At 40.6% G+C, this 14,244-nt stretch overlaps 1 protein-coding gene across 1 annotated transcript in view; it reads left to right on the top strand.

The window, feature by feature from the left end:
- Cand1 (cullin associated and neddylation dissociated 1) overlaps positions 1–12,532 on the top strand; it is a 29,684-nt gene extending 17,152 nt beyond the window's left edge. The window contains exons 7-15 of the mRNA XM_051176195.1: positions 225–370; positions 2,475–2,767; positions 3,505–3,646; positions 3,947–5,440; positions 6,209–6,304; positions 7,413–7,582; positions 7,661–7,825; positions 9,107–9,214; positions 11,964–12,532. Of these exons, the coding sequence (XP_051032152.1) occupies positions 225–370; positions 2,475–2,767; positions 3,505–3,646; positions 3,947–5,440; positions 6,209–6,304; positions 7,413–7,582; positions 7,661–7,825; positions 9,107–9,214; positions 11,964–12,188 (2,839 nt within the window). The 3' untranslated portion in view covers positions 12,189–12,532. The remainder of the gene's footprint in view (positions 1–224; positions 371–2,474; positions 2,768–3,504; positions 3,647–3,946; positions 5,441–6,208; positions 6,305–7,412; positions 7,583–7,660; positions 7,826–9,106; positions 9,215–11,963) is intronic.
- The last annotated feature ends 1,712 nt before the right edge of the window (positions 12,533–14,244 follow it).

Below are 14,244 nucleotides of genomic sequence, written 5' to 3' on the forward strand. Positions count from 1 at the left end.
ACTGCTGCCGCTGGAGCCATGTAGTTAACATTTATATATGGTATTTGTGGGGACACACATCCTAAAACTCAGTATCATTTGGAAGGTAAATCTTTTCAGACATGATGAAGCTCATGGAACAAAAATTTCAGTGGTCCGAAACACATTGCTGTTACTAGTAATAACTGGGGCAGGGAGGAATTGTAGTTTGTGTGTTTTAATGCAGCTCTTGTCTTTGTATTTAGGTGCCCTAAGGAAGTTTATCCTCATGTTACTACCATTATAAACATTTGTCTAAAATATCTTACCTATGATCCAAATTACAATTATGATGATGAAGATGAAGATGAGAATGCTATGGATGCTGATGGTGGAGATGATGACGATCAAGGTATTCAGATTATATAGAGGGACCCATCTGTTACTTCATAAAAGAAGCCAGGGTTACAGATGGAAAGATGACTCTTAACTGCAGCTTGTACCATAGTTTTGTTTCCTTGTGGGGCTCAAGCCTAGAGTCCTAAGCACCATAGGGATAACATCTGTATTCTTTATACTCAGTCCAGTGTTTATACTTCTGGTTTTACAAAGCATTTGTGCAAGATAAGTCATTGTTTTTGAAAAATGAATCTAAATATATACATACTCAGGGTAGTTTGGTTGGTATTGAAAAATCCTAAATATTGTTTGAGGCCCTATTTAATATTCCTGTAAACATTTCTGTGCTTATCCGATTAAGGTCGGGCTAATTGGTGGTAGTGCTTCAAGGGCATAGCAATTTTTTGTTTGTTGTAAAGAATTATAATAGAGACATTTTAATAGATAAGTTACCTTGTGCATGAGTTAGTTTGGTTGTGTGAACTTTTGCAGTAACTTTCTTATGAAGTCTGTGATTTAACCCATCTAAAATACAAGTGCGTCCTCCCCAAGTCCATCTCCTCCAGCAGGTACCCCCCCCCCTTCCTCTTTACAACAGCTCCCCTCAGACGAATGCTGTTGGTTCATTTCTTCCTCTTCTTCGTGAATGCAATTCTGGTGATGGACAAGATTGTGAATGCCTGAAAACTTATTACTTGCTCTCTTAGTTATCATGCAGGGACCAGGGTATCACACTTCTGTCTTCTGTTCGGTTCTTATTCATCTGTGACCACTAAATGGGATGTGCCTGGGCTAAGTCTTTGTCCTTATCTGTAACACTCTTAATTCCCCTTTGGATCTCACCTAGTCTTCTGAGTTTACTGCCACTGTTAATTAGCTCAGTTCTATGCCTTTCCTGCAAATCTGGGATCATACATGACGGTTTAATTGATGGTACTGCTTGCTTAACTAAAATATCTTATTCCTGCCCTTTCTCCAGCCCCTGATTCTTCTTTAGCCTCTTCCATCTTTAAATAACTCCTCCGTTCCTCACAATCCAAAGTTTTCCCTCACTATGCATAACTTTATACCCCTTTAGCATTTTTATTTTAGCTCACTTAATCATTTCTGTGCATATTGTAATTGATTATCATCTGCCTGTTAGAATGCAATCTTCCTGAAGACTAGAACATTTTACTTTGATTGCTTTGCTTTCAGTGTAGTGTCTAGGGTAATGCTTGGCCCATAGTGTCACTTGGTAAACACTTTGTATTAATGAAGAGAAACCTTAGGAATGGAATGTGTGTTCCATGTTTTGAGTTGGTAGTTGTCATGCTAAATAACCCAAGTCCTTCGGCTACTTTAAAATTAGATGGGCTAAATATAAACAATATTACTCAATCATGGTGTTGTCGTTTCAGTGATTAAGACATTTGTTCACTTTCTATTAGACATGTATTACTAGGATGCAGTTTTCATGATGTTGATGGAAGGAAGAATTTGGTTTGTTTTCTGTTAGAGTAACTCTTATGTTGGTGCTACCTTGTAATTTTAAAATAGGTATTGTTAAGTGAATTTGATGCCTTATATTTTAGCAGTATTTGGTTCATTTGTCTTATGAGGGATAGATGTCCAGTCTCTTCAGACAGATTGATGAGAAATTGAAAACATATCTTTGCCGTGATAGCACACAAGAGGCTCAGTGAAAAGCTATGTTTGGGGCCAGTAATAGGATTTTTCTACTTGCTGAAAATTGCTCCTCTCTATTCTGTTTACTACATCTCTAGCTAAACGTTCCACAGTTCATCTTATAAATGCCCATTATTATTATTTCTCCTATTGAGTCTGGAATTTAAGACTGAGAAATTTATGAGTATCTAAATACTCACTGTATTGATGAAAATGTTGTAAGCCAGTTTGTCACCTGCATAACAAGACCTACTTAGCCGATTAAAGCATGCATGGTTATAACAAGTTCTTTATCTGCTTTGTATTGTATTCTTTCCTAAGCCACCTATTGCTGTAGACATTAAAGTTACATTAGCTAATTGTCTTTGTTGAAATACCAGTTCATTCTGTGTTAAATTTTGTACTTCCTCTACCGTTAATAGCCTGTTAACATTAAAACTTCCCTTTAGGGAGTGACGATGAATACAGTGATGATGATGACATGAGTTGGAAAGTGAGGCGCGCAGCTGCTAAGTGCTTGGATGCCGTAGTTAGCACAAGGCATGAAATGCTTCCAGAATTCTACAAGACCGTCTCTCCTGCACTGATATCCAGATTTAAAGAGCGTGAAGAGAACGTAAAGGCAGATGTTTTTCATGCGTACCTTTCTCTTTTGAAGCAAACTCGTCCTGTGCAGAGTTGGCTGTGTGACCCTGATGCAATGGAACAGGGAGAAACACCTTTCACAATGCTGCAGAGCCAGGTCAGTGCGGGCGGCAGCGTGCTTGCGTGTGCTCGAATGTCAGTGACGGTGCTGCTTTGCACAGGTGGTTCCATGAGGAATCAAGGCTGTGGGATCACATAGCCAGTTTCACTCATAATTTGTGTGATCTCAGACAAGATAGTCGTTTTTATTAAATCATGCTTTTAATCCTTTGTAGTAGGGTTCACTGAGCTGTAGCTACCCAGAGTTGTGGTGGATGAAATTACCAATGTATTTTTAGTCTCTGGTTTACTACATAGTATCTACGACCTGTCAGCAAGGAAACACTTAAGTTAAGTAAACACTAGAAGGTTTAGATCAGATGTCTGAGAACTTTACTCCTGGTGCTTATACCTTTGAGGTGTGATGTATTTTATTGTAATAGCTAAGTAAAAAAGGAAAAGGATGCCAATGTGATTTTTTTTTCCTCCTGTAATTTCCTCTTTTGTATTTTTCTATTGATAAATTATATGCTTAAATTTTTGGTTGGAAGTGATTCTAGTCATTGGAGACTTGTTGCTTTGCTTGGTAGGAATCTTTTCTCCAGTTTCATCGAGCAAAGATAGTTACAATACAGTATGTACAGTACATGAATACATTTTAAACTTGGTTCCTATACAGTGGTGCCTGTCTTAGCAGTATTGGAGAGCTGAAGTGGAAATGTGACAAAAAAGAGATTCTTTTGCTTATTTCCTGTAAGTCAAATGCAACCAGCTAATGCACATGTGATATTGCAGGTTCCCAACATCGTTAAAGCTCTGCACAAACAGATGAGGGAAAAGAGTGGGAAGACCCGGCAGTGCTGCTTTAACATGCTAACTGAGCTGGTGAATGTGCTGCCCGGGGCACTGACACAGCACACCCCTGTACTTGTGCCAGGTATGTAAGCTGCAGTCTGTTTGGGCACTTATTAAGCACTTTTACTTTAGCACTTTAAAAAATGGGGAAGTTTGTGGCAGTTTGTACCTACAACTTTTTAATCTTACCATTTGATCACATGATGCCATCCCCCTGTAAATAAAGGGAATTTAATATTTTCTATAGATTGTAAAGCCCCTGCCATTTTGGAGATTATATAATGAAGTTGGAAATTTTAATAATGCTTCAGGGGTTGGTTTGGTTTTTAATTACTTCTCAAAACTGCATAGAGATGCTTAGATGCTTTTGTTGGCTTTTCAGGAATCATTTTCTCACTGAATGATAAATCAAGCTCATCGAATTTGAAGATTGACGCGTTGTCATGCCTGTACGTAATCCTCTGTAATCACTCGCCTCAAGTTTTTCACCCTCACGTTCAGGCTTTGGTCCCTGCGGTGGTGGCTTGTGTTGGAGACCCGTTTTACAAGATCACATCCGAAGCTCTTCTGGTCACTCAGCAGCTGGTCAGAGTGATCCGCCCTTTAGAGCAGCCTTCCTCGTTTGATGCAGCTCCGTACATCAAAGATCTGTTCACCTGTACAATCAAGCGGTTGAAAGCAGCCGATATTGATCAGGAAGTCAAGGAGAGGGCAATTTCTTGTATGGGACAAATTATTTGCAACCTTGGAGACAATTTGGGTCCTGACCTATCAAACACACTTCAGATTTTCTTGGAGAGACTCAAGAATGAAATTACCCGGTTAACTACAGTGAAGGCGTTGACACTGATCGCTGGGTCACCATTGAAGATAGATTTGAGGCCTGTCCTGGGAGAAGGCCTTCCTATCCTTGCATCATTTCTCAGGAAAAACCAGAGAGCTTTGAAACTGGGTACCCTTTCTGCCCTAGATATTCTAATTAAAAACTATAGTGACAGCTTGACGGCTGCCATGATTGATGCAGTCCTAGATGAGCTCCCTCCTCTCATCAGCGAAAGTGATATGCATGTTTCGCAGATGGCTATCAGCTTTCTTACCACCCTGGCAAAAGTCTATCCCTCTTCCCTTTCAAAGATAAGTGGGTCTATTCTCAATGAACTGATTGGACTTGTGAGATCACCTCTGCTGCAGGGGGGAGCTCTTAGTGCCATGCTAGACTTTTTCCAAGCGCTGGTTGTCACTGGAACAAACAATCTAGGCTACATGGATTTGCTACGCATGCTGACTGGTCCAGTTTACTCTCAGAGCACAGCTCTTACTCATAAGCAGTCTTACTATTCCATTGCCAAATGTGTAGCTGCCCTTACCCGAGCATGCCCTAAAGAGGGACCTGCTGTGGTAGGTCAGTTTATTCAAGATGTCAAGAACTCAAGGTCTACAGATTCCATTCGTCTCTTAGCACTCCTTTCTCTTGGAGAAGTTGGACATCATATTGACTTAAGTGGGCAGTTGGAATTAAAATCCGTAATATTAGAGGCTTTCTCATCTCCTAGTGAAGAAGTTAAATCAGCTGCATCCTACGCGCTAGGCAGCATTAGTGTAGGCAACCTTCCTGAGTATCTGCCGTTTGTACTACAAGAAATAACCAGTCAGCCCAAGAGACAGTATCTTCTGCTTCACTCCTTGAAGGAGATCATCAGCTCCGCGTCAGTGACAGGCCTTAAGCCGTATGTTGAGAACATCTGGGCCTTGCTGCTAAAGCACTGTGAGTGTGCGGAGGAAGGCACCAGAAACGTTGTCGCTGAATGTCTGGGGAAGCTCACTCTTATAGATCCTGAAACTCTTCTTCCGCGGCTCAAAGGGTATTTGATATCAGGTTGGTATCTAGGTCTCTCCGGGTGTTCTTATCTGTAAGTGTGTTGATTTAGTTGCCTTGAAAGATGCCAAATTGAAGAACTAAAACCATCCACTTTCTTATTTTAACATGTTGAAGTCAGGTGTGCTGAAAATGTGTTGCATGTTTGGTATGTGTTCTAATGTGAAATGATACTCAAAGGGACTTGTGTCTGAGAAGGATAAAGCCTGATTGCATAATTCTTAAATAGTGTCATCTAGTTCTTCATGCTAACTACATTTTATTGTTATTATTTTGAATTAAAATATAGAGGAGACAGTTCTTGAATTTAATATGAAGACCTTGGTAATACATTAGAATTAGAGAAATTGTTGCATTTAAATGCAAGAAATTAGAAGAGATAAATTTGATTTATGAGTACTTACCTAATTAAAATGAATAGGTGATGATATTCTTCTTAAGGTATTATTTAATTTTAAAATGTCATAAACGGTATAGATTTATTTAGTTCTTCATAGATTTAACCAGTCAGTCCTCTTTGTGAGGGCTAGGACCTCTGTTGCAATTCTCTGGTTCCCATCCTTCATAGAAGACAAGTTTTCTTTCAAAATCTAGCAAAATAATTTCTTTATGGTAAGGATACTCTTGATTTTGAGAGCTAAAAGACCACCTCTGGGAACAGTGTTGGGTTTTATAAGGCTTTTGTGACACAGTTTAAAATGTTATTCATGAACATTAGTAACATTAGTCGAGTGCTTACCCATAGACTTGCAATTTGTTTTTGATTAGGGTCATCATATGCCCGAAGCTCAGTGGTCACAGCTGTGAAGTTTACTATTTCTGATCATCCTCAGCCTATTGATCCACTATTAAAGAACTGCATAGGTGAGTGGAGACAACTAATACTGATTAGCTACTTTGGGAAGTACAGAGTTTTCTCTAGGTACTGTTACTGTAGTAACTGAGAACATCACTATGGACATTTTATTACTGGCTAAGTAAATGCAAGGTAACTTTTATTAGAAAGATCACTCATAATGTGTGGTTCTACAAGTTCAGCAGTCACATTTATATAGGCATTTCTTTACCAGGGAGAACTACCAGATGATTCGCTCATCAGTGAAGTCACTAAATATGGCAGCATGTCTTAGTAGTTACGCTCCTCGATCATCCTATTTTGGTGACGACCTAAAATAATCTTAATGAGTAAAGTAAATAAAGATAGGACTTGGGGGAAAGCTTGCTAGAGGATTCCAGTGTCTCAGCATTAATTTTACAATGTACGGTACCTATAGTCTATGGTTCCCCCCATTTTATCATTTTTCTCTACTTGAAATTGATAAGCTGTTTTGGCATCACTTGGACTTCATTTTCCTATTCTGAAAGATGGTTGGTGACAGCTGCCAGACGCTATTCACCAGTGTGCACGCTTTCCCTCCCTCGGTCACCCTGAAAGTGTTTCCTTCATCTAGTGGTTGAATGAAAGGACTTTTCCAAAGCTTCACAGTTAAGACGGGAAATTATCTGAAGCACAATATGTGTTACCTTAAGCAGTTTTACATTTTAATTTCTTCCTGCATGTTTTCGTAATAGCAGACTTTACAATCTGTTTTTAAATAGCTGAATATTTGGCATTTATCCTGTTAGATTTTCACTTCCTCTTGTCACACCTGCACGCTCTTACTAACTCCCGTGTTTCTGAGTGGAGACACAGATGAGGGACTTCGGGTACTGCTCTACGTGTCCTCTGTGTTTCAGGTGCCAGGAAAGAATTATTGATGAAAAATGCACACACATTCTTCAGTGATGGTTTGGTTCCATTCCATACTGCTGGAATGAGCTTAGTGGCTCACTTTGTCCTTTACTTGGTTCTCTGTGCCTTCACTGAAGAAATGACAGAGGCACCCACAATAACTAAGGCAGTCTAGAAAGATGACTGTGTAAATTGTTGCTAAGCTTACACAAGGATGTTGTTTCTCTTACAATTTTTCAGGTGATTTTCTAAAAACGTTGGAAGACCCAGATTTGAACGTAAGAAGAGTGGCCTTGGTCACATTCAATTCTGCAGCCCACAACAAGCCGTCGCTGATAAGGGACCTTCTGGACTCTGTGCTCCCTCATCTTTACAATGAGACAAAAGTCAGGAAGGAACTTATAAGAGAGGTGAGAGGCGGGTCACATCAGTCACCTGCACTTGCCCTTAATTGTCACATGCCTTCACGTTCCTCCTTGTTTTAACAGGTAGAAATGGGTCCGTTTAAACACACGGTTGATGATGGTCTGGACATTAGAAAAGCTGCTTTTGAATGTATGTACACACTTCTAGACAGCTGTCTTGATAGACTGGATATCTTTGAATTTCTAAATCATGTTGAAGATGGTTTGAAGGACCATTATGATATTAAGGTAAGAAGTTTGTGTCTATAGACTTTGATGTAACAACTTTTATACTTTACTTGGGTGTATAAGTAAGAAAAATTAAGCCATGTACCAAGAGTTTTAGTAAGCATCTTAAAAACGGTATGTGTAGAAGTCGTAGAAAGCCAATGTGACATCAGTTGAAAAAATTCCAAAACCTTTTTCTTTCTTTTTTTTTAACTGAAGGAAGTGAAGTGAGCCTCGAATGTTTCAGAAATGCACTTTGGCCTTGGTGAACAGTGCTTACCCATCTTGCCTGTCTCAGAGCCCAGAGCACAGTTGTGCTGCTGAAAGTGCACCTGTGCCATTTCAGGCCCGTCCTCACGGGGAACTGGCGGCAGCTTTCTTTCCCTGTGGTGTCTTGATGTATTTTCTTGGGCTGAATGTTCACCGTGTTTACCTTTTTATTTCACTACGAGATAATGCTGTGCGAGTAGCAGGGCCTGTGGTAGCCGAGAGCTCCTTTTCAGGCACAGCAGCTGCAGAGACTTAGGAGTGAGTCACATTGCCTCTTAGGTTTAGGGCATGGAGTTTGCTTCTGCACCCTCCTTCCCTGTGTGTCCTGTTAGTCATTTCTCTTTCAGTGAGTCAGTAAAACAATCAAATAAGCGAGTTACACCCTTTTCATGATACTCTCTAATGAGGGCCTTTGGCCTGGCCGAGCGCAGGTGGCTGCTGACAGGTTAACTGAGGCACTGTACCCGAACTCCGGCTTTCATGTGGCCTGCAGCTGTAGGCAGTTATAGTGGAAGGAGAGGGAATATTTTAATGTAAATTTTCAGGGTTTGTGTGGACTCATTTGACTAACCCTCTGCCCTCCTCCTGACTGCTGAGAAAGTAGAAATTTGCTGAGAAGTTTTGTTTCCAGTTGACCATGCTTCTAATTCAGTGAATTTTAGTTTCATCACGTGTTAGAAATACTGAGTTTGCTGCCTTCTGGCGGGTGAATAATACTGTCTAAGGGTGGGGCTGAGGGATGTGCGGTCCCTAGTGCTCACCTCAGATAACGTTTTCAAAAAAAAATTAATGATAATAATAATGTGAGTCATGCTGGGCATTGGTGGCGCACATCTTTAATTCCAGCACTTGGGAGGCAGAGGCAGGAGGATCTCTGTGAGTTCGAGGCCAGCCTGGTCTGCAGAGTGAGTTCTAGGATAGGCACCAAAGCCATACAGAGAAACCCTATCTCTGGGAGGGAGTGTGCCACATGTGGATTTTTTTTTTTTTGGTCATTAGAAAAAAAAAATGTATCTTTTTTATTTCTTACAGATGCTAACATTTTTAATGTTGGTGCGACTGTCTACCCTTTGTCCAAGCGCTGTACTGCAAAGGTTGGATCGACTTGTTGAGCCACTACGTGCTACATGTACAACTAAGGTAATTATTGTTATTTTGGGTAAAATGTTAAAATTTGTGACAATATCTGGGCGGCGGTGGCACATACCTGTAATCCCAGTACTCAGGAGGCAAAGGCAGGGGGATCTCTGAGTTCAAGGCCAGCCTGGTCTACAGAGTGAGTTCCAGGACAGCCTCCAAAGCCACAGAGAAACCCTGTATCCGAAGAGGAAGGAAAAAAAAAAAAAAAAAAAAAAAAAAAGGAAAGGGAGAAGCTTTTCTTTTTACATTACGAATTCCCGGTTCTTAGCTTTTCTTTTCTCTGACTTGACATTTGATTCATTCTCTTTCTGTTTCATGGACACTTTGAGGAGCCTTGGTGTATGTTTCCTCAAAGGTCTGGTAGAATTCAGAAGTGCATCTCTTCACTTTGGGGCTGTCTTTCTTGGGAAGTCTTCATTACTATTGCAGTGCCATTGCATTTTAGTTGTTTTCTGTTGATGTGATAAAGGCCATGATCAGGTTTATTTAATGTTAAGCCAATAGATCACCGTGAAGGGGGTCCAGGGCAGGAGCTGATGGAGAGGCAGTGCTTACTGGTTTACTTTCTTATCCAGTGCCCCTGCCCAGGGACAGCAACCACCCACAGAGGGCTGGGCCCTTCAGTCCCATCAGTTAAGAAAATGCCCCCACCTCACACCTTTAGTACAATCTGATGGGGGACAGTTGCTCAGTCGACATTCTCTGTTCTCAACTCCAGCTTGTATCAGGTTGATCAAAACCTAGTCATGCAGTTCAGTTCAGTTTGTTTGTTACAGTTTTTTGAGACAGGGTTCCTTTGTGTAGCTCTGGTTGTCCTAGAACTCACAGAGATCCACCTGCCTCTGCCTCCTGAGTAAAGCAATGCACCGCTATCACCAGGCTTGGTCCAGTTTTATAGATCATATCCATAAATTTATTTGGTACTTAGAATTTTCCATTTCTTTGCGTGTAAGTTTTCATATTATTCCCCAGTGATCCTTTTAGATTTCAGTGGTATCTATTGTAATATTTATTTAATCTCAAGTCTAACTAACTTGGCTCTTATTAGCTCTTTCTCTTGAGAGAAAATGGTTTGTTTTGTTTGTTTTCAGAAGACCAACTCTATTTCATTAATTTCTTGTGTTATTAGGAATCACTTTGATTTCTGCATCACTGATTTCAGCTCTGACCTCCATTATTTCTTACTTTCTGTTTTTCAGGGTTTATTCTTGTTCTAAATCTTAGGCACAAACTGACCAGTAATTTGTGCTGGGATTAAATAAGTGAGTGAGCCACCATTGCCCAACAGAGCCCTCCCTCTTCTTTTGTACAGAGATCAACTCAGGAGATTAAAAACCCTAAGCTAAGATTTGAAACCGTGGATGAAAACATGATACTTTAACATATTGACATGGATAGTGATTTTTTTTTTTTTTTAAATAGGGCTCTTAAAGTAAAACATTGACAGATACGAAGACACGAAATTTAAAAGGCTCCATTGTGCAGAGCAGAGGAAACAACAAAGTGAAGAAACACATGTAGAGCAGGAGAAAACCTTTGCCAGCTCTTCCCGTGATGAGGGCTCGGTACCCGGAATAGAAACAAAGTGACGGAGCAGATAGTTTAGACATAGATGAGGAGGGGACTGGTCAGGCATCTCCAGATGAAGTTGTGATCAGTAAGGAAATACAGATAAAACTACTGCTGAGATTGTCATCTCACATTCTCAAGAAAACAATAGGAAACATGCTGATGAGGATGCAAGGAGAGGGAAAGTCTAGTGCTGAGAGGGATGCCAGGGATGCGGATGAGGCGCAGCAGCGTGAGCCGCCATGACATGCCCTACAAATACACGCACATCATGTTTATCGAAACCCTGCTCACAGTAGCCAACTATGGGATCAGTCTAGGTGCTCATGAGATGAGTGGGTTTTTAAAGTATAATACATAGCATGTATATGCACATACACATATAAGCAAACATACAATACAGAATATCAGCAAGAAAAATGAAATTACATCATTTCTACGGAAATGAGTAGTCTTGAGAGTCATGGTAAGGAAAACAAGCCAGACTTAGACATACATGTGTTTTTCCCCTTCACATGTGAATTTAGGCAAAACAAAATTGCACAGGAGGTGGTGGTGACATGCCTTCCGTCCCAACACTCAGGAGGCAGAGACAGACGGATCTCTGTGAGTTCGAGGACAGCCAGGGCTGTTACACAGAGAAACCCTGTCCCGACGACAAAAACTAAAACAAAAACAAAACAAAGACATGAAAGTAAAAAGTGGACTGAAGTATATTATGTTAGTGCAGGATAAGATACAATTCGGCTTCAAAAAGTAAAGCATTTACTTCTTTGTGGGGAGGGAGGTGCCTAAAATGATTCTTGGAGAGTGAGGACTTTGAACCTTGAAGATGAAGGAAGTAAGTTTAGTTGTATTTTAGTGAAAGCAATTATAAAGGTGTGCGTGGAAGTGTTGTTTACTGTTCAAAGAAAATGGGTATTATAGGGCCTAAGTTCCTCCATCTATTTCTATGAAGTAGGGCTGCATTTTTCAGTCTTTCTGTATTCAGGCTTGTGTGCAATTGCCCCTTACTAGGAGAGAGCTAGTGCCTCAAAAAGAGGTTTGATGTGCTCTGTACTTGAGCGCCCTGTGTCTCCTGGACCTGTGAGACAGTGGCTTTACATTCCCTACTAATAGTTCATGTCTGTACACATTTTGTTAGTGTTACAGTGTAACCTGACTTTACTTTGTATTGCAGGTAAAGGCAAACTCAGTAAAGCAAGAGTTTGAAAAGCAAGATGAATTAAAGCGATCTGCCATGAGGGCAGTGGCAGCATTACTAACCATTCCAGAGGCAGAGAAGAGCCCACTCATGAGTGAATTCCAGTCACAGATCAGCTCTAACCCAGAGCTGGCGGCCATCTTTGAAAGTATCCAAAAGGACTCTTCATCCACTAATTTGGAATCAATGGATACTAGTTAGATGTGTGTTCCGCATGGGGACCATTACATTTGACCGCACAATGCACTGAGTCGACAAGGTGACCATAGACACGAGAGAAGTGTCTAGAAGCTTCGGGATGTTCCACTTTCGTTTTCCTCCATGGAGAGTTTGTTCAGCTTTCTTCCATTGTTGTTTTTATAGCATTTATTTCAGAAATCTGTATTTCCATAATCCAGAGGTTGTAAAACCACTAATGTTTTTAGTGGTATGGGCAACATTTGAAATGGGAACTAAAGTTAGGATTTATGGAATGTGGAGATAGGGTCCAGTATCTGTTTGCCCTGTAATGTGTAGGATTAAAATGTTAAAATTTTGTGACCATGGATTTCTCGTTTTATAAATTCTCTCATTTAAAATCAATTCTGCAACACAAAAACCATGTTTCTTCTTGTATGACCTCTTCTTTCAGCAACAGAAAATGATTTTTAACTGGCAGATAAGAATATCCATTTATGACATTATATATATTTCAGAGAAATTGGCATCTTAGCAAAGGTAATAAAGTATCACTCTTAAGTATAAGGCTTAACAATATCCCCTTGTGCGCTGATTTTGCATGAACAGGTTTACAAATATGTATTGTCTGTAATCGCATGTGCAGATTATACACAACACCAGTTAAAATAAGTATTAATACGATTTTCAGATACTTTTGAACAGAAAACATTGTCTAGTAGAGAGGAGTGAATGTTGGAATTGGTTTTCTAACAGCCAGTGTGAATTTATTACAGATGTATTCAGCAAATCAAGTCCGTCAATTTGCAGCTCTTTTCTGTTATAAATTATCTTACACACATTAGTACTTAGTTTTCTTCGGTTCCTCGTTTGTGTGTGTTTTCACCGATCAGCTCAAAGCCAGACCGGGCTATTCCTGTTGGGTGTCTGCCTTTGTTACTGAAGGGTTAGAGACCTCACCTGCGCTTTCAAGTCTCGTTTTTTAGGAAATTCTGACGCTGCCTCTCCCCCCCCCCCCTTTTGTTAGCTGAGGCTTTCTTGTAGTTGAATTACAGCCCCCAGCTCCCCAGCCTGCCTCTTGTCGAGCTAACCTCCGTATTGTCTTTGGTACATGTGGACTGCTTGCTGGGGGAGCAGAGCTTTTGCAGTTGTAGCTGAAGTTTTCTCTAATGTTCCACAAGCTCATTCCACACTGTAGCCTCCTCCTTCGGGTTGCGGTGCTCCTGTGAACAGTTAAGAGTTATTCTGAAGTAAAGACTTCTCGTGATGCTGTGATGATACGGTTTACTGCATCGAAGGGGGCAGTGTTAGTCACCAGTTTGAAACTGCAAAGTAAAACTGCATTAAAATACCTCTCCAGTTAATGGGTGGATGCGCTGTGGGACACACAGTTGTTTCTGGTGGTAACAGACTAGCTGTTACAGAGAGCAGCTTGGCTAAGTGCCGGGTGCTGCCGAAGACATTGGTACTGGTAAGGATTCCTGTCATACATTGGACATTGGTGCCATGTCAAAATATGGCAGGTAACAATTTTATACCAATATTTGCATACAACTAATAAGAGTTTAATAGATTGTGTACTGTGCATTAGTATGGTATAGAAGAGGGTATAGTTAAGGTTTGGGTTAATGGTCTCACTGAGTTAACAATACATCAGGCTGTAGGACTGAACAGAATTTTGATAGTCATGGGTTCTGTGACTGTCTTAGTTAATTACCTAAAGGTAAGCCCAAATACTTTCCGTGGGCTTTTCCTTGGGATGTCTTGAATTTGAGGTACGTGTTATTTGTTTTTTTTTCTTTTCTGTTTTGAGTCCTGCAAGTGAGCTCATTTTCTGCTTTTCTGAAGAAAATAACTGCTTTAATGGTTATGGTGTGGCACTACCTATACTCACAGAGCCAAGGAGTTGTATGTCTACAGCGATACACAGGCCATCAGAGGGATGCTCAGGGCTTCAGTGCCGCGTCACCCTAGTGTGCTTTGATGTAGTCCAGATCTGAAACGGAAGAAGCAAGGAATGGAACCCAGATGCATCACCATGGAAAGACCAGGCCTCAGCTGGCAGCTCTCTGCCTGGAAG

Source organism: Phodopus roborovskii, unplaced genomic scaffold (assembly GCF_943737965.1).
Source record: "Phodopus roborovskii unplaced genomic scaffold, PHOROB, whole genome shotgun sequence".
Classification (NCBI taxonomy): domain Eukaryota; kingdom Metazoa; phylum Chordata; class Mammalia; order Rodentia; family Cricetidae; genus Phodopus; species Phodopus roborovskii.